Source organism: Harpia harpyja, chromosome W (assembly GCF_026419915.1).
Source record: "Harpia harpyja isolate bHarHar1 chromosome W, bHarHar1 primary haplotype, whole genome shotgun sequence".
NCBI classification, from domain to species: Eukaryota; Metazoa; Chordata; class Aves; order Accipitriformes; family Accipitridae; genus Harpia; species Harpia harpyja.
In genome coordinates, this window is record NC_068968.1 from 2,160,878 (window position 1) to 2,181,148 (window position 20,271).

The 20,271-nt window shown below is 38.2% G+C and overlaps 1 protein-coding gene across 5 annotated transcripts in view; it reads right to left on the minus strand.

The window, feature by feature from the left end:
* LOC128136275 (nipped-B-like protein) overlaps positions 1 to 20,271 on the minus strand; it is a 187,172-nt gene that overhangs the window by 93,245 nt on the left and 73,656 nt on the right. For all 5 annotated transcript variants that reach the window (XM_052775528.1, XM_052775530.1, XM_052775524.1 and 2 more), the window contains 5 exons: positions 14,694 to 14,837; positions 11,764 to 11,929; positions 10,431 to 10,561; positions 1,989 to 2,088; positions 249 to 400 (listed from right to left, as the gene is read on the minus strand). In XM_052775528.1, coding sequence (XP_052631488.1) covers positions 249 to 400; positions 1,989 to 2,088; positions 10,431 to 10,561; positions 11,764 to 11,929; positions 14,694 to 14,757 — 613 coding nt within the window. In that variant the 5' untranslated portion in view covers positions 14,758 to 14,837. The remainder of the gene's footprint in view (positions 1 to 248; positions 401 to 1,988; positions 2,089 to 10,430; positions 10,562 to 11,763; positions 11,930 to 14,693; positions 14,838 to 20,271) is intronic.

Here is a 20,271-nt window from a genome sequence, read left to right on the forward strand (position 1 = left end):
AGCAGTGTAACATGAACATGTGTTTGACTATTTCTTCTTCCTTTTTTTTTTTTTAAATAAAATATACACTACCACTCTGTACAGTCAGGAAAGCAAAGAAGCTTAAACATACCCAAAAAAATTAAAATTCCCTATCAACTCAAAGATTTGCATTAAGCATGTGACTCCTTCAAAGAAATTAGAGAGCCGTGAAACATGCACATGAAGGTAAAGCTGACAGGAGAAAACAACAAACATCACAGACTTACCTTGCTGCATCTGAGGATGTGGTGTATAACTTGGAGGATGTGAATATGGCATGTATCCTGCAGGACTTTGAGGAGCATATGGACTAGGCACCGGACTGTTCTGTTGTGCCAAAAATCTGTTACCAGAGCTTGTCTGTGGTGGCACAAACCGGCTAAAAATAAAATTTAAAAAGTTTTTAAAAGTTGGAAAAGGAAGTTTAGACAAATTTATTATTTCCTTTGGAATATTATACCTTTGGAACATTATAACTTCTGTAAGAGACAAAATTCCAACACAATCAAGAAACCCCTTCAAAAGCAGTATTTTAAGCTATCGATACCTTCCCAGCTTCAATTACTACTTAAGAGCCACAGCTTGGGTACTGCATTAGTAAAAGTAAAGAATAGAATAAAAATCATTCATAAGACCTCCACCTAGGGAAAGGAAACAATGACACAAATATTTATTAAAATAAGATCTGCAGATTTACTAAAACAAGATATGCAATTTCCAAAAGTTAGTCCTAGAAGTTTGAATGAAAGTGACAGCTAAGGTTTAATTATCATATAACAACTCGCTTGCTAGGATTAACAAGGAGCCATCTACTCTAAATATGATTTTTCCAGTAAGATTTCAAAGAACTTAATCTAACAGAACTATACTGCCAAGATATAGGAATGTGATAGGCAGTTAGGTAGGAGCTGACCCAAAGTCCACTGAATACAACTTATTCTTTCACTGGCTTTATCTTAGACTCATCCTAAAGGTAGGAAGCCATAAAAATAAAATAAGCTTGTGACAATAATACATGTACATTATAACTTACATTCTTATATCAGCTTTTCAAAACAAACCAAATAAATACTTCAGAAAGTACAATACATGCTTTCACAACCCTCAGTTCTAGACAGCAACTCTATGAAGGTAAGCTTCCATAGAAAGAAATAGCAAAGTATATAACACAAGGATTTTGCAAGGATTTCGAGAAGACTTAGCACATTGTAATATTCACAATTCAAAACGCCTTCTTCAATATCACTTTTAGATATAAAAGTAAAAAAGTGTACTGGTTTTTGTGCAGATACAGAGCATTTAATTTGCCAAAACAATTACACTAACTTGAAGTGAAATAAGTTTATTTTAATAATGATATCTAATAACTGGAGATGAAATCTGTTAAAGCCCAGTAACTGGGTTGAAACTACATGCAGAACTCTTTCCTCTAGTCCAGAGTACTTTATTATATTAACAGAGGCCTAGAATATAGGTACATGCTACTTGCTGACACTCAAAGTTTGAAAAAGAACCAGAAAGTTGATGAGGAAGCTGCTGGAAGACTGGCCAAACTACTGGGCCTAGCCTCCTCTGAGCAGCCTTTTGCATAACTGTTACAGCAGTACTCTGTGCTTTTACAAGCCTTCTTTCCCACCCTCCTGTCACACTGGTACTGTTATACATGCCGGAACACATAGCCTCTTCTCTCCTATCCTCCTGCCACCAGTCTCAGCCTCTGCCACAGGTAGAGAACAGCTGGAGAGAGAGTGGGGAATCATGACTAGTCAGAATACAAAGATTAGCTCACTAACAAAAAGATGTTTCTTTGCCAGCTGGAAGAAACTCACCCTGCTGACAGACAAATGCAAAATTTGTCTTGACACTGATCATCTTTGATTCGCATACTTGCAACAAAAACTGACTGTCACTGTAGGAAGAATTTGCAGTTTGCTGCCCATCCCACCCCATTTAAAAGAAAGCGTTACCTCGAAGGGCTATGTGAGATAGTGGTTTGTTGATAATTGGAAGATGCAGGACTACCTCGCATGGAATTCTGAGAAATATTAAACTGCGACATCATCATCCCTATTAAGAAGAAGAGAGCAGCATTACTTTACATGCATTTCCTTTTTAATCAATGAAGTCTCTCATTTTAGAAATTATTATATACAAAGAGATTATAAACTTTACAGACATTAACATCTACCTACAACTGTTAGAAAACATTAAAAAAAGATTGATTCCATGTAAGATGTCCATTTTACACCGTGACATAAAAAGAGTGTTCCCTAAAGCAGTATTAATTCAATTATAAATATCAACGGTAGTTCCTTCCTCTGTTCCTTAGCCAAAAACCTGCTAGTAAATAGAAACATTTTATAACAGAACGTATGCTCCACACCTCAGACTGGTGCGTACAGTACTCATTGTGCCAATAAGTAAAAAATTTGGAAACCTCACAAGTCAGAAGAACACGGAAAAATTATCTCCCATTTTTAGAACAAGTACAGCAAACAATCATCTCTGGCTGAGCGGTGCAAGATATTCTCCCTGCTCCCATAATGCCTTAGTGGTTCCTTTCTACCCAGGGACAAAAGCTTTCTATTCTACCTCCACCACACTTAAAAGGAACGTTATCAAAGAAGGTGCTGAAATATTTTCAATTGCAAAGAACCACCAATATCCCACCTGTAGACTCCTACAACCTGTAGATTCCCACAGTCACGCTTTGGAAATTCAGGAGTTGTACTAGATGGCAAGCCACAAGTACCAATGTGCTTGAAACTAACTTGCATCTTTATTAGGGAGAATTTAAAGGGATCTTTTTTTCCTCTCCAATACAGGTATAAAGAATTTCCTAACCACCACATGACACTGGAAGTTGAAGTGGTGCAGGTACACAAAAACTTATATGACTTTTAACCAGGTGATTTTAATGACAGAATTTAATGTCTTGCAGCTAAAACAGCATCAGAATTCATGTGCACACTGCAGCTTGGGAAGCCACAGCAAGTGATCCACAGCCCTGGGTAAAAGCACATCAGTAATGCAAATATTTTAAAACAAAGGTTAGATAGAAGGCTGACAGTAGTCCCCAATCCAGAGTGTTTGGGAGCCATCAATCCTTGAATTACTATCACTGATTTCAATTACTGCAACATTCACACAAGCAAAGCTAATTTCAGAAATCCTCCCTGTCACCCTCTTTTCTCTTCCCCTCTCCCCAGCAAAGAAGAGATGGGATAATCCCCCAGGAATGCAGCCATTACTACCTCCCAGTAGGTATGAAGTGCTGCATTCCAAGTACATTAGCACAGGCAAACTAGCCCAGAGCAAGAGTGAAAGACCCATGTTGTGCTGGAAAAAAAAAAAAAAAAAAAAAAAAAAATCAGAGACCTCCATACTTCAGTACAGAGGACATTTCATTGTCCTGAGTAACAGAAGGGGACTCCTCAACTCCTGCAAAATTTGTTTAAATGGACACTGGTTGCCTCGCACAGAGGCCTGTGAGGAGGAAACTCCAGGGGTTTTGTGTTGGAGGCAGCACCGGGCATGCCCACTGCCTGCTCACCTCTCAGCCACTCTCACCACAACTAGGTAGTGGTTAGTCAAACTACTAACCCTTAACATTCATGTACAGAAAGCTGACAGAATGTGCCCGTATGAGTATGAACCATACAGATGAAGTTTCATTTTATGCTTAAAGCAAAGACTGTACTTTTAAAATACTTTAAAAACATATCTATTTGTTTTCTCCTCCCTAAATTTTAAACACATTTTGAACCACAGATGCAGTAGTTTTTAGTTTTAGGAAACTCCCTGGTCTGGTTTGGCCCTCTGATTATTATCCACTATTGGTTGTGCAGGTGGGAAGTGATGAGGTCACGGAGAGAAGTCCAAAAGCAATCAAAAGGGACTTCAGGGCACTGGGACGATTAGTGGAAGGATCGGGAACACAGGTAGTGTTTTCCTCAATCCCTTCAGTGGCAGGGAAATATACTGAAAGGAACAGGAAAACACACCTGATTAATACGTGGCTCAGAGGCTGGTGCCATCGGTGGAATTTTGGGGTTTTTGACCATGGGGAGGTTTACACGGCACTGGACCTCCTGGCAACAGATGGTATCCAGCTATCTCAAAGGGGGAAAAGGATTCTCGCTCATGAGATGGCGGGGCTCATAGAGAAGGCTTTAAACTAGGTTTGAAGAGGGAAGGTGATAAAACTAGGTGCGCCAGAGATGAGCCTGGGGGCAGCGTGCCAATGTTGGGGGTGGAATCCATAGCCCAGCTCAAGTGCATCTATGCCAATGCACGCAGCATGGGCAATAAACAGGAGGAGCTGGAAGCCATCGTGCAGCAGGATAGCTATGACTTAGTCGCCATCACGGAAACATGGTGGGACGACTCCCATGACTGGAGTGCTGCAATGGATGGCTACAAGCTCTTCAGAAGGGACAGGCAAGGAAGGAGAGGTGGTGGGGTGGGTCTCTATGTTAGGGAATGTTTTGATTGTACAGAGCTACACGATTGTGATGATAAGGTTGAGTGCTTATGGGTGAGGATGAGAGGGAAACCCAATAAGACAGATATTGTGCTGGGAGTCTGTTATAGACCGCCTGACCAGGTTGAAGAGACGGATGAATCGTTCTACAAGCGGCTGGCAGTAGTCTCAGAATCGTGTGCCCTTGTCCTTGTGGGGGACTTCAACTTTCCAGACATCTGCTGGAAATACAACACAGCAGAGAGTAAACAATCTAGGAGGTTCCTGGAGTGTGTGGAAGATAACTTCCTGACACAGCTGGTAGGTGAGCCAACCAGGGGAGGAGCCTTGCTAGATCTGTTGTTTACGAACAGGGAAGGACTGGTGGGATATGTGGTGGTTGGAGGCTGTCTCGGGCTTAGTGACCATGAAATGATAGAATTCTCAATTCTTGGTGAGGTAAGGAAGGTGGTCAGCAAAACCACCACTATGGACTTCTGGAAGGCAAACTTTGGCCTCTTCAAGGCTCTGGTTGAGAGAGTCCCTTGGGAGACGGTCCTGAAGGGCAAAGGGGTCCAGGAAGGCTGGACATTCTTCAAGAAGGAAGTCTTAAAGGCTCAGGACCAGGCAATTGCCACGTGCCATAAGATGAACCGCCAGGGAAGATGACCAGCCTGACTGAACAGGGAGCTTTTGCTAGGAGTCAAGAAAAAAAGGAGAGTTTACCATCTTTGGAAGAAAGGGCAGGCAACTCGGGAAGAGTACAGGGATCTTGTTAGATCATACAGAGAGGAAATTAGAAAGGCAAAAGCTCAGCTAGAACTCAATCCGGCCACTGTCGCAAGAGACAACAAAAAATGTTTTTACAAATACGTTAACAACAAAAAGAATCCCAAGGAGAATATCTACCCTTTAATGGATACAGAAGGGAACGTAGCCACCAGAGATGAGGAAAAGGCTGAGGTACTTAATGCCTTCTTTGCCTCAGTCTTTAATGGGGAGACCAGTTATCCTCAGGGTACTCTGCCCCCTGAGCTGGAAGACAGGGATGGAGAGCAGAATATACCCCCCCATAATCCAGGAGGAAGCAGTTAATGACCTGCTATGCCACCTGGACACTCACAAGTTTATGGAACCAGATGGGATCCATCCAAGAGTACTGAGAGAGCTGGTGGAGGAGCTTGCCAAGCCACTCTCCATCATCTATCAGCACTCCTGGTCAACAGGGGAGGTTCCAGAGGACTGGAGGCTTGCCAATGTGACTCCCATTTACAAGAAGGGTCGGAGGGAGGATCCGGGGAACTACAGGCCTGTCAGCCTGACCTCGGTACCAGGGAAGCTTATGGAACAGTTCATCTTGAGTGCGCTCACACAGCATGTGCAGGACAACCAGGGGATCAGGCCCAGTCAGCATGGGTTCATGAAAGGCAGGTCCTGCTTGACCAACCTGATCTCCTTCTATGACCAGGTGACCCGCCTAGTGGATGAGGGAAAGGCTGTGGATGTTGTCTACCTGGACTTCAGTAAGGCCTTTGACACTGTCTCTCATGGCATACTCCTTGAGAAGCTGGCGGCTCATGGCTTAGACAAGTGTACTCTTTGCTGGGTAAAAAACTGGCTGGATGGATGAGCCCAGAGGGTTGTGGTGAATGGAGTTAAATCCAGTTGGCGGCGGGTCACAAGTGGTGTTCCCCAGGGCTCAGTATTGGGGCCAGTTCTGTTTAATATCTTTATCAATGATCTGGATGAGGGGATCGAGTGCACCCTCAGGAAGTTTGGGGATGACACCAAGTTGGGAGGGAGGGTTGATCTGCTCGAGGGTAGGGAGGCTCTACAAAGAGATCTGGACAGGCTGGATCGATGGGCCGAGGCCAATTGTATGAAGTTCAACAAGGCCAAGTGCCAGGTCCTGCACTTGGGTCACAACAACCCCATGCAATGCTACAGGCTTGGAGAAGAGTGGCTGGAAAGCTGCCCGGCAGAGAAAGACCTGGGGGTGCTGGTTGATAGCTGGCTGAATATGAGCCAGCAGTGTGCCCAGGTGGCCAAGAAGGCCAACAGCATCCTGGCCTGTATCAGAAATAGCGTGGCCAGCAGGAGCAGGGAAGTGATTGTCCCCCTGTACTCGGCCCTGATGAGACCGCACCTTGAGTCCTGTGTTCAGTTTTGGGCCCCTCACTACAGGAAAGACATGGAGGTGCTGGAGCATGTTCAGAGGAGGGCAACCAAGCTGGTGAGGGGCCTGGAGCACAAGTCTTATGAGGAGCGGCTGAGGGAACTGGGGCTGTTTAGCCTGGAGAAAAGGAGGCTGAGGGGAGACCTTCTCACTCTCTACAACTACCTGAAAGGGGGTTGTAGTGAGGGGGGTGCTGGTCTCTTCTATCGAGTAACTAGTGTTAGGACGAGAGGAAATGGCCTCAAGTTGCAGCAAGGGAGGTTTAGATTGGATATTAGAAAAAATTTCTTTACTGAAAGGGTTGTCAGGCATTGGAACAGGCTTGCCCAGGGAAGTGGTGGAGTCACCATCCCTGGAGGTGTTAAAAAAAAAAACACATAGACGAGGCACTTCAGGACATGGTTTAGTGGGCATGGTAGTGTTGGGTTGATGGTTGGACTCGATGACCTTAAAGGTCTTTTCCAATCTAAACGATTCTATGAGTAAAAGAATGACAGAAAATATATAAATGAATCCATTTTTAATGCCATTTAAAAAACCCTAAAGCTTATTCTGTGACAAACCTCTCTATCTCTGTTGGGGTGGGGGAAGGGGTGACATGGGGGACACAATCTAGATAACTTAAAAAAAAGAAAAAAACCCCAAAACCCCCACAACCCCTCCCCCCCCAAAAAACCCAGCCAAACAACAACAACAATAAAGACCAAACAAAAAAACCCCACCACAGCAGTGTCTCCAAAGTTTCCAGACAGATAACAAGTCTGCCTAGTAATGATGTAATGAGGAAGGAGTAAAAATAAGCCCCAAATATTTAGTCTAAAAAGGAGTTGAAATTAGTCTGTGGCCATTAACACTAAAATATCTTCTTGTACATTATTTACATTGTTGTCATATGACTAAGCAGCAGATTTATGGCTCTACTGTGCATTTCCATACCTTAAAATACTTAAGAATTTCTTTTAAATGCAACTTTAAGTTTGATTGTTGGTAATGTTCAGTTTTGAGAAAACATCATCCTAGTAATAACATTCCTAGAATGAGTTTCCTTAACACATACTCCCAGTCTTGACAATATATTTTTTTTTCTGCTTGGAAAAAAGTGATACACACAAATCCATTTTAGCATTCCTACTAAATGCCAAAGAACGCACTACGTAAAAACAGCTCAAGATCACAGAAAGTGCACCCAGGACACAAAGCAAAAGTGTCCACATAATACACCTTTCTTGCACTATTTGTTCATCATAACTAAGAACAATTCTCGCTCTAAACTTAGTGTTGAGCTACAAATCAATATGACCTTGGAAAAAAACATCAGCACAGAATTCTGCTTGTGCTTTACCTTATATTCACAAGTATTCAAAACATAATATTTAGCTTTCTGAAGATGCCTTTATTTCCTGACAAATTGTACTGAACCAAGAATTTTATTCCATGTTTAATGTATAATTCTTTAGCCAGGTGGTCTTGCTGTTCTTGCGTTAGAAAAGAAGGCTGGGAGAAATGAATTTGAGTTCAGTTTGTCCATACTAACGCTGGAATTGACACTCAAGGGATCATGGTGCAGAGGCCCACCCCAGGCTGAGTAAATAGACAGGGGGGTCCTACTGCCTTCGTTCCTTCTCAATTCTGGGCAGTACAAATACTGGATCACAGTACCCAGCACTGACTTCACCGCATGCTGGACTCAACAGAAAGCAGAAGGACAATATTCAGAAGGAAGACAGTAAGGAAAGCAGAAGAGATGAATTTGAAATACTAGAAAAGAGCCTAAATTTCATTCTTCTAGCTGAAAAAATGCATTACATAAGATCTCTAGCAAACCCCCAATTGTTCTACAAATCATGACTCTACAGAGATTACAATATCTGTTCAGAAAGCAGAAGAAAACCCAACCTTTGCTGCCAGAACACATCAGTATATCCTCCTTTGGCCTTGGGGATCAGAATGGGATGTATTAACAGCTAATAAGGCTACCACAATTTGCCAGCATCTAGCTTAAAGATCCCCCTATTTCCAGGTAAGAGTGTGGCCTTTTTCCATAGAAAATAAAGTCACACTTTGCCTAGCTTTTCCAAACATTCATTCCAGAGCCTTCTTCCTCTCAAAATACTTGGTCTACAGCTATGCTTTTCCCCTTTTCCCCCTTTCTTTCAATTTTTCCTGATTTCACACTGACATTGCAATGTTTGCACTGGTACATTTATTCAGAATTATGTAAAATAAAATTAAATATTCAAGGAAGTTTTAAAGTCTGATCTCTTCTGGTTCTCTGAAACCACTTTTTTAACTTTATTAAAATAACATCAACTATTCTTTTAAGTTTCATGTTGAATTATTTTTAATTCTGTACTAGTACCTTCCTTCAAGCATAGGCCAAAGCATGTTTACTAAAGATAGAGGTGCTTTTATTTCATTAAGGATTATTCTTAACCTATTGAATCAAGCTGCAAAATTGTTTCCCTCTCTGAAGCACAGAATTAGCAAAAATTAGAAAGAAATTAACTCACTTTATCTTCTTTCTTTCGAAAGCCTCTGCTAAAACAAATAATTTCAAAAACAACATCTCCCTTTTGCACTGGCAAAAAAATTATTTTACTCTACAAAACTGGTGGAAAACTCTGATTCAAGCATATGTTCTTTGTGGAACCACTCTGCAAAAACTGGCAGGACAGTCACAACTCTTCCCGCAGCTGGAAAAAAATCATACTCTGCCATGGCTACCACCAAACCCAGAATCTGGAGACTGCTTTCAGAGCTTAAATTTTGGGATATATGTATCAATGAGCTACTGAATATTTAGCACTGCCTTTCACATTTTCATTCCAGGAAATTTCTGCATTCTTTCAAGGAACATTATGTGTTCTGTCCTTAGCAAGTTCTTTTCAAATACTGTATGGCTTTTTACTCACTAGCCTAGGTGAATGAACTTAATAATCTCATTTTATTATTTTTCCCCTCCAAAAACACCCTACACTTTCTATCCCCTGTGGACTCCAGTAACACTTCTATCTATATCTCTACAGTGCTAGCAAAGCTTTATCCTCACACTGCAAAAATGAAAAAAAAAAAAAAAAAAATTCTCCTACTCATTTCATAGTTTAGTATTTAAAGAAAAGATTTCAGGTGCAAATGAAGAAGTCTCCAGATCTATAAGCAGAATCTGTCTGATTAATCCTTTGCTTGGTCTCTCCCCTTCTCCATCTTTGCTATCCAGCAGTATATATTACTAAACCTCAGAAAAGAATTAGCTGTCGAAACAGTAAAATCTGTAGGGCATCACAAATTGCTGAGAAGAGGAATGGCAGGGAGGAGCTGTTAAGTATGGGTCATTCAACCTTATTCCTTACCCCAGAACTATTAAGAACTACCACTACAATGATACACTATAATCGTACAGATTTTCAGTAAGATCAAGTCATATTTTCCCAACTTCAATTATTTACTAAGACAAATATATAAACCTAGCTATAAAGAAATTCAAATAAAATTACTTTAAAATAAAATCCAATCACTCATGTTAGAAATTAAACGCTGTAGTGAAATTAAACAGGTTTTTTTACAAAAATACCCAGTAGAGTTTATTTCCATGCTTATTCTAATACAATTGCTCTTAGAAGATGTCAAGATACATAGCTTTATATCACTATCAAATACAAGGTAAGGCATAAATATCACAGTTGTGCTCTCTATATATTTGTGGTTAGTATCAGTCCCCTAAACTTACAGAACAACATAAAACACAATCAATAAATAATCAAAAATCCTTACCGCTTTGTACCCCGTATCTGTTTTGCATGCTTTTCTCCCTGAAAACATTAGGATTCCTTGCCAGGATAGCCTGCAGCAAGACTGGTATATCTCCCTCTGGATCATCACTGCCAAGGTTATCTTTCAATTCTCTGGAATTGTAGAAGTAAGAAAATAAAGAGAATAAAGAGGCAAATGCATTTTCAAATTATAAGAAACCATGAGTCAAGTAAAAAAAAACCCCAAAAAACCAAAAACCACACAACAAAAAAACCCCAACCAAAACAAAACAAAAGATGACAATTTACTGTTAAAATATAGAAAAAACCAAGTCTGCAAAGCACTGTTCCCTGCCTCTTTTTTTTCCTCTCTTGTTTAAGGAATGGAAGAACAATTATTCCTACTAGCCTTCAAAATTATTTTCTGTTAATAAGCACTTATATATACATGGCTGTCAGTTTCAGACTATTATAAAAAGTTTCTTATGCCCACTTTTGTATCGTGATCTTCTCCATAAAAGAACACTTTGGCATAACATCAAGAAAGTATTATTGTAGGAGTGAAAATAAGATATGCGTGAATGCATAACATTCAGGTTGCAGCCCAACACTTTGAGAATCTTTTATTTTAAAAAGGAAAATTGGCGTATCTTTGACATCACAGGATTCCCTTTGAACCATCAAAAATGTAATGGATTTTCTATAAATGCATCTGTGCTTTCACTTACTGTTTGCTTTGAGGACTTTTAAAAGCTACTTCCATTTAATCAAAACAATTGATTGGAACATGTAGGAAAAAGACAGGGCTGTCAACATAAGACAATTCAAAGGACACCAGGGAAAAATGGGGAAAAAAAAAAAAAAAAAGCATGTTAACAAAAAGAGAATACGTTAGCATACTTGCTGGTTCAATTCTTAAAATATTTAAGTTCAATATCTAATCAGAACTGACATGGGTCTTACATGGGTGTCTCAAAAAAGTATCTTTTTGTATAATACTGGGTATATAATTTGTCTATGTGCATTATTAACCAAAGTGGAACACAAATTACTATTGCACAATCAATACCACAAAGTCTGCACTCCTAACTAGCAAGAATGGAACAAGCAGCAGATCTATTAAAAAAAAATTAAAAAAAATTAGTTATGCATAAGGGCTGTCGGACAATTACTAACATTCTGATTGACTGAAACAATTGAGACTTATACACAGCGGTAATCTGCTAAACTAGCTTAATAAAAAACCTGCATGTTCTAATTTTCAGATTCTCACAAACACCCTTCTCAATTCAGTTCATTTTAATTTCAAGGAATAAGGATGGTGATCTGATATAGCTGAAGTTCAAAATACATACATGTGATCTGTTGACACCTGATTGAGACTGTGGACAAGCTGTGAAACCAGATTTTCATCCCTGCAAGCCAGAAGGCAGTTCACCTCTTCAGCTATCCGTCCATTGAAAAGCAGGCTTTTTGTTGTTGTAGCAGGTAAAGGTGATGGAAGAGGCAGCTGGTTCAAAACTGTTATCAGGAAACAAAGTAATTCAGAATCATTTAATGAAACACGAGCATACAAAGATGGACACCTTCTTACTCCCTCATGTGATTAAGAAAGAAAACCTGACAACTACATTTGAAATATAGGAAAGATTTCCGGATTTTTTTTTTTTTTTAATCATGAACACACATGCACAAAGGCTGGACTCCGTTTTAAACAAAGTAATGCAGTCAAATCCATAAGTTATATTACTATATTATTGTAAGTATTTAACTGTGCTAAGGCAAGTATTATGAATAAAAACATACTTTTAAACATTCCAGAATATTAAGGTATTTAATGTTATGGCAGTTTTCTCTCAGAGCTGAAAGCATGGATAAAGGGAAGGAAGGAAATGCAAAATCCTTGTAGCTGCATGCAGTACTGTAAGTGCATTGATCATATACTTTAAGTTTTCTACTCTGACCTTCATATTTAATTAGTGTTCCCACTTTGTATGGTGAGGGTAGATAAAAAAAACCCAAAAAAACCCCAAAAAACCAAACACTCCCCCCAAAAAAACCACCACCAAAAAAGCCTAAACAACCCAACAACTAATTCAAGCCACTAATTAAATTCTCAGTTTATTCTTCTCCTGTTGTATTCATTTTTATGTAAGTAATCTTCTCAAGAAAAGGCTAGTATCGTTGGTTGGAATGATCACCAAAATGACAATTCAGTCAATATACCTATTCACAAATCTTGGTAAAAAGATTTGTTTAATGAAAACACCTATCACAATATTTCAATCAGATTATAAACGAGCATACTATAATTTCAGAGGGCATTCTTAGGTCTACAGGCATAACAAGGAAATGTACCAAATAAGAAGCCTTGACCAGATGATTTCGCAGGGCTACAGAGATGAGAGTAAGCCAGAAGAGGCCAAAAAGCCTGCTACATAGGAAAGTCACTTTCATGGGTCCACGAAAATAAGCTGACTCTGACCTCAGGTTCCCAGGCTGATTACATTAGAAATAGCTTCAGAAAAACACAACTGTGAAATATACTCTTTTGGCTCTTTTATATTTTGAAATTCTTTTTTTTTTTGGGGGGGGGGGGGGGCAGAATTCCAGTATTTTTTCCCCCTATACAATGTATATCATTACTGTATTTAGAAATAAACTGCAATACAAATAAAAGCATATAATATATTAAAATAGCTACCTTTCATTACTTGCATTAGATTACCTTGAAACTTGGAAAAATTAGCAAGATCAGCAAAACATATTTATTAAAACAGTATAAATTCAGCTAGTTAACTGAGCCTACTCTACTGCCTCTAGTCATCACGTCCTCCATGTTTTTAGGGCAACAGGACTTGTCCATTCCAGTACCTTCTTTTCACATAGAGAAAAATAAGGTGAAGCAGTGACAAGCCTTTCTCTTTCACCTACTCCTGAGTTTCTAAACATCAGATAAATACAACAGATAAAGAAGCAAATGCACCTAACACAAGGGCTAATCCCACAAAAGGTAGTTCAGTGTTTCAAGAAACTCTTGCGCCAGGACTCTGACCAATGACCTCTACCAGTTAAGTATTTTGACTCCTTTAGAACCTTACCTGCAAATACTTAGTGCTGGAAAACTGCCCATAGCCCAGAAACTTATTATTTGCATCCTAATGGCCCATTATTAGACACACATAATGATACATATATATACACATATAAATACATAAACAGCATCTTCCAATTTGATATTTCAGAATATCAGAAAGACATGAAGAAGTGTTTTTTTTACCCTTGAGTACATCTGCTTTTTTTAATGTAGGCAATTAAATTCAATTGCTGCGTATATACTTTCAGCATCTCTTGGAAAGTCTCCAAATTTCAACAGTATAATAATAAAAACAAGAGCTCAGAAGAAGCACTCAGGTCAGTGAGTCCAATTATCCTCAGACAGACAACCGAGCTATAAACTTTTGCTTATACTTTATAAACAAGATGCATCTTTGTCCCAACTTCTCTTATTGGAATGGTTGTTCTAGGAGCTCATTATAGTAATGATAAATCTCCTCTTAGTTTCCACTAGAAATTTATTTTTGGTCAGATTATAACCATTTGGGTTTGCGCCAGCATCAGCTTTTAATGTAAATAGTTCTTTTCCTTTCCTTACATTTGTCTTCCTGATGTATTTAAAGACAGCACACACACCTCATCTGCTCCTTTTGTAGGCTGAACAGCCAAGAAAGAAGCCTCATAGATTCAGCTGCTTATTTCCATTCTAGCAGCCATTCTTTGCACCTGTTAATTAGAGCAACTTTTTTGTACTTTGTCCAAAACTAAGGAACTAGGTTTCAAGTATATTCAGCATATTCCACAACTCACTCTAGCTGAACATCAGTCTAATCTCTCTCTCTCTTCAGTGAAGATGATGAGATGTATGTTTTAGAGAAGTATTTTTTCATTTATATGTTTTTCTTTATTTGTGGGGTACCCAGATATGTTACTGAATGATATTCCAAACAAACAATGGATTCTTATATTTTGTGTTTTGGGTTTACTTAAGGGTTTTTTTTTTAACCTACATTTCATCTCATGTTTAAATTAGCATATTTTGTTTGAATATATTTTTTAAATTCAAGCAATGACAAAATTAACATTTTTGATACCAAATCTGATTTTGAACAGATTTACTTTTAAGAGCTTTAAAAATAAAAGTATTTTTAGTATTTTGAAAATGCAGGTATTTACTGAAGAGGTAGAAGGGAACATAGCAAAGACAAAAAAAAAGAAGAGTACTTACGGTCTGTAAGACTAGCAATCCCTGCAAGAGTAGTGATGGGAACATGAGGCATATCCCCATTCATCCTGAAGTTCTGGGATGGTAGCGCCTACACAGATATTTTAGTTCAGGTGCCAGCTATCATTACTTCCCATCTCCCAAGCACTAAAAAAACAAAAACAAACAAAAAAACCCACAAAACCAAATTAAAATTCTCGGTTTACTTAAAAGAATTTTAAATTCAATAACATAAATGAAACACAGACCATAACCTCAGCTGCATACTAAGTAAATTTTGTCAAAAGTGGGTAGAACAATATAGAATTTAAATATCAAATGGCATTAAGCAATCAAAAGGCAAGCTTTTGGTCTCAGAAGCAGAGCCCTTCACCAAAAAAGATGCAAGATAAGGCAATCAAAAGAAAATTTGCTCAGGTTATACAGTACCAACTCAAAAATTGGTAACAAAACTTCTGTTGGTTCATATTGCAGTGGACAGCACTTAATCCATAACCAGTTTAAGTAATTAGCTGCTATATTCACTTCCCAGTTTTGGAGGAGATATTTTTCATATAAGAAGCTAGCAAAACCAAAAGGGATCGTTTACAGATGCAAAAGTCAAGTAGTAAACAAAGCAACAAATAAAAAAATCTTAGTATATTTTAAAAGTAGTAGCTATTTCAAAACTGATCTGAAAATATCTCTTTAATATTAAACACTCTCTGGTCAAACTACTACCAGGAACTGTTTTAGCCACTCCACAGAAAGAAAAGGTTTAGTCACCACTGAACTAGCTCATTTATTTCCTGTAAAACAGCACAGTTTATATTCAACTACTGAAAAGGAATTTGTTCATCCAGTTTTCACTAACTATAAAGATCCCAATTGTAAGGAAGTCCACACTATTAAAAAAACAAACAAACAAACAAACCCCCCAGCATCAACCCCCCACAAAAGATCATCACAATAATTTCAACTGCAGTTCCAAAACCCAACAAAAATTTACAAAGATCACACATTACAATCCACTGTTGTTATACTAATGAAATGACAAAAATTGAGCATGATATTTTCTGAAGCCAAACAAAATAAATTAAAGGAACTTGATATATATACATTTACCTATTATAGACAGGCTCCTATGTTAACAGTTCGTGAAATAGTAAAAAGACTTCTTCTGTCAGCATTTATGTTGTCTACTGAAGATTCTGAAATCGTGATTTGCTTACGCTTACTTTACAAGCCAACATTTTTGCAAATTACATATACAATACATATAAACCAAAAGATCACTGTCATTTCCTTAGTAATTTTTATCTCATTCTTTCTTATGCCACACCAACGACAACATATAAGACACCACTGCTAATACATATGTACAAATTCCAAGCAAGACAAGGAAACTGAATGTTATAAGTCTTTTTCCTACTCAACGTTTTCCTGAACCACTGAAGTTAACTTTTCAAAGTTTCCCTATCTACACACAATTGAATTCTTCGGGGGAAGGGGGGGGGGGGGGTGGGGGGTGGTGATGGGAGACACAACCAACACAAAAAAAATTCCCACCCAACACTGAGGTTAAACAGAACTGACAATGAGTTGACTTCCTTTGCTGCACCTGCCACAGGCTCATTCCCACCATTAAATTACATTTCTTATCAAAAATATAGTACATTACAGGTGCAGAAATCTAGTTAAGGAAACTGCTGCAGACAGATATGCTGCGTGGGTTGTTGTGTTTGGGGTTTTTTTTAATCCAGGAGAAAACAGCCTTCAAACACCCAGAGCAGTTTCAAATACTACTTGATATTGGAGTTTCTTTACCCGAAACGAATACCAATATACACAGAATTTCAGTGGTTTCTTAGTTCCATAAATAAGCAATTCTTAAAGAAAGAAAAAACAACAACAAACAACTAACTTTTCCCACAATGAGTCTGCAACAGCAAACCCACAAGAGCTAACATCACTTTTAGAATTTAAGTTTTCATTGAAAGGTAAGTAGTTAAAGAACACCTTTCACAGATAAGTTGTATATAGAAGAAAAAGGTCATGTCTGATGATCTCTCCTCTCCTGACTGAAATTGCATCAAAGCTGACTAAGGCCACGTCACTAGTCAGTATTATTTGAAATCCTGTATGTAACACAGAAACAAGGGGGGGGCAAATCTGTTCACTTTCCCTTCCTGATCACCTGGAAAAGCTGTAAACATCAGCAGCAGTCACTACTAATGCAAGTTCTTTCCTGTTATTACTGCCACAATAATTAAATTATACAGCTATTCAATGGGAAAAATTCCTCCAAAACTAGACACTTAAATTAGAAACCTTCTCCACAGATACATGATAAGAAACACAAACTGGCAAGATCCAGATCTGAGAGTGGAACAAGTGCAGAGAGCTAGGATGGTCAGGGGAAGAGTAAGCTTTCTAAGAGGAGAGCAGAAGGGGTTGGTTTGTTTAGCTAACAAGAAAAGGTCAAGAGGACATGTGGTTGCTCTCTCTAAGGCAGTCAAAGAAGGTTACAAAGGAAGAATGCTACAGGGCAATGCTAGCACAATTAATGGGGGCCATAAATGCAAGCAAGAAGAAAATCAGAATGGAGCTTCTCACCATCAGAGCTGCCACTTTCTGGAATAGCCTTCCATTAGGAGTAGTAGCACAGATAAGCAACACCATTACTTTAAAGATGGATCATACAGATGTTACAGAAGGGACAGGATGTGGTTGCCTGCACCAGCTGGGAACTAAGCACGCAATTCAAGTCTGTCTCTTACACTAGGAAGTTTTTGTAACTATGACGATGTGGGTAAACAGATGAGAGTAAACAAAAGACAAAGAAAGATGGGATTAGTTTATACGACAAATACAATATAAAGAATGGGAATATTTGGGTCCAAATATTATATCTGTTGTGTTGAGAGCAAAACTGCATCTGTTATACAACTGGCAAACAAGGTGGGATTCAATTCCAGAACTAGAGACTGAGGTCCAGTGAAACTAGAACTCGAATTTGATGTCACTGAGAACATTACTAAACTCATTTAGAGAATTCAAAATATCAAGCAGTTAGAGAAAAAAAATTGACAGTGCAAGACAAGATACATTCTTTCGTACAAAACATCAGAACAGCATAGAACAATTAATGGCTTGACTGACAGATAAGTTTTGTTGTGTTTTCTTTCTAGTTTTGTTTTTTCATTCCCCAACTGTAACAACAGTTAAAAGTAATACATTTTAGCAGCTTGCAATTAGTCAAGAAGAAACAACATTTATCAATATTTAGAAAATTTTACATTATCAGCTTTGTACAGTAGCTATTACCAGTAGTACAGCATTTCTATCTCTAGATTGAAAAAAATGAAACTGTTAGTTAATATTAGCTGAACTAAGGAAATCAAAGAACTGCTGCATTGGAAAGCTTTTAAACAATGCATCAGAGTGTAGTAGTTCAAACAGAGAAGTAGAAACCCAATTTACATATATGCAAAGGAGGTCTTGCATATTCAGTATATACATATTTAGACTCTTGCTGCTTTATAAGAAACAACACATATTGTAAAAGACATTCCAGGGAGGAAGAAACTACAATGTACGAAGGAAGTGATACAAATCCCTTAGTGAAAGGAAAACAGTGAAAGGGCAGCATATATTGAGAATAATATCTAAAAAGCTATCATCATAATACACAATTTAAAAAGTGAAGCCAAGCCAAGATAGCAAGGAAAGTAATATTAAAAAAAGTTTATGCTATGGATAATAAATACGCATTGAAAGTGCTACTTCTGTATGTTATCTTCTTCCCTTTTTTTGTCAATTATGTATATTCGCTTTTTCTGCAAATTAACATTCAAAAGAAAATTGCTATCAAAATGCTAAATTTAAAATGTCACGGGTTGTTCCGTGTTTTGGTGGGGGGTCTTTTTTTTTTTTTTAAGTAGAAAGTAAATATGTGTGTTATGGTTTAACCTGGCAGGCAGCTAAACACCACACAGCCGCTCGCTCACTCCCCCCACCCAGTGGGATGGGGGAGAGAATCAGAAAAAAGGTAAAACTCATGGATTAAAATAAAGACAGTTTAATAGGACAGAAAAGGAAGGGAAAATAATAATAATAATAACGATAAAAGAATATACAAAACAAGTGATGCACAATGCAACTGCTTACCACCTGCTGACCAATGCCCAGCCAGTCCCCAAGCAGCAGGCCGCTACCCCCTGGCCAACTACCCCCCAGTTTTATTGTTCAGCATGACATCATATGGTCTGGAATATCCCTTGGGTCAGTTGGGGTCAGCTGTCCTGGCTGTGTCCCCTCCCAACTTCTTGTGCACCCCCAGCCTCCTCGCTGGCAGAGCAGTATGAGAAACTGAAAAGTCCTTGACTTGGTGTAAGCACTACTTAGCAACAACTAAAACATCAGTGTGTTATCAACATTCTTCTCATCCTAAATCCAAAACACAGCACTATACCAGCTACTAGGAAGAAAACTAACTCTATCCCAGCGGAAACCAGGACAATGTGTTCGGTAAAACAGTCCATAACATGGACGTGGAAAATACTGACTGCCTTCAGTGGCACAAGGTTTGGACCATGTCTTGCAGATCCTCTCAACAACTCATCTCTGTATATACTGCATTTCTCACTGTAGTGTTGGGTTAATGGCAGAGTAGAAAACTAACAGGGGGAAAAAAAAAATCTCTTTAGAGAGAATGGACAGGCATGGGTAAAATTAAGGGAGGAAGAGAGGACAAAAGTAAGTTGTGAACAATTTAGGTAAAGAATCAGTGATCATTCAGTGAAAAGAGACAGACTACAACCAGGGAAGAAAAACAAGCAAACAAAAAAACACCCCACACCAAACAAACAAACCACCACCAAACAAAAACAAAAAAACCCCACCCACAAAAAAGCCAAGAAAAAAGAAACAAACTGCAATTTATTTTTTTTCAAATATTGCAGCATCTGACTATCAATGGAATGACCAGAGGACTCTGACCACTAGTTACCATATGAAGGTTCAACAAGATCTGCATTTATGAAACATTCCTCTTGGTTTAAATACATTCTTGTCTCCTCAACAAAAATACCAGTTCTTCCATGGCTTAGCTACGTACATGCATAAGAATGGTGGAAAACAAAATAAAGAGAAAAATCTTTTTATGTGCAGTAATACACAGGCTCAGTAGTAATGCAAAGATAAGTAACACACCTCAGGATTCAGAAATGTATTATGTACATTTAAATGTTTCATTCCCCATACTCCAGGGTATTCTTTAACTTATTATATCTTTAGATTTAAAAAATAACTTATATATGACTTACCTAATATATTTCTGAGAAGATTAGAGATAAAATTAGGTGGATTAAAATTAAATTTTAAAGAAGGGCTAGCGTATTAGGTCTCTATAGTTTTCTTTTTTAAAAGCATTCTATTAAAGAGAATACTTTAAATAGTTATGTTTTATTTAGTTTAGATTATGAAATCTTTAGTTAGAATGAAAATGCTTTAAAAAGTGGTTTTAATTTTTTATATGTTGAGTAGCATTGTATTGATGTAACCACAGCACCATGATCAAATTTGATTTCTGCAGCTGCAC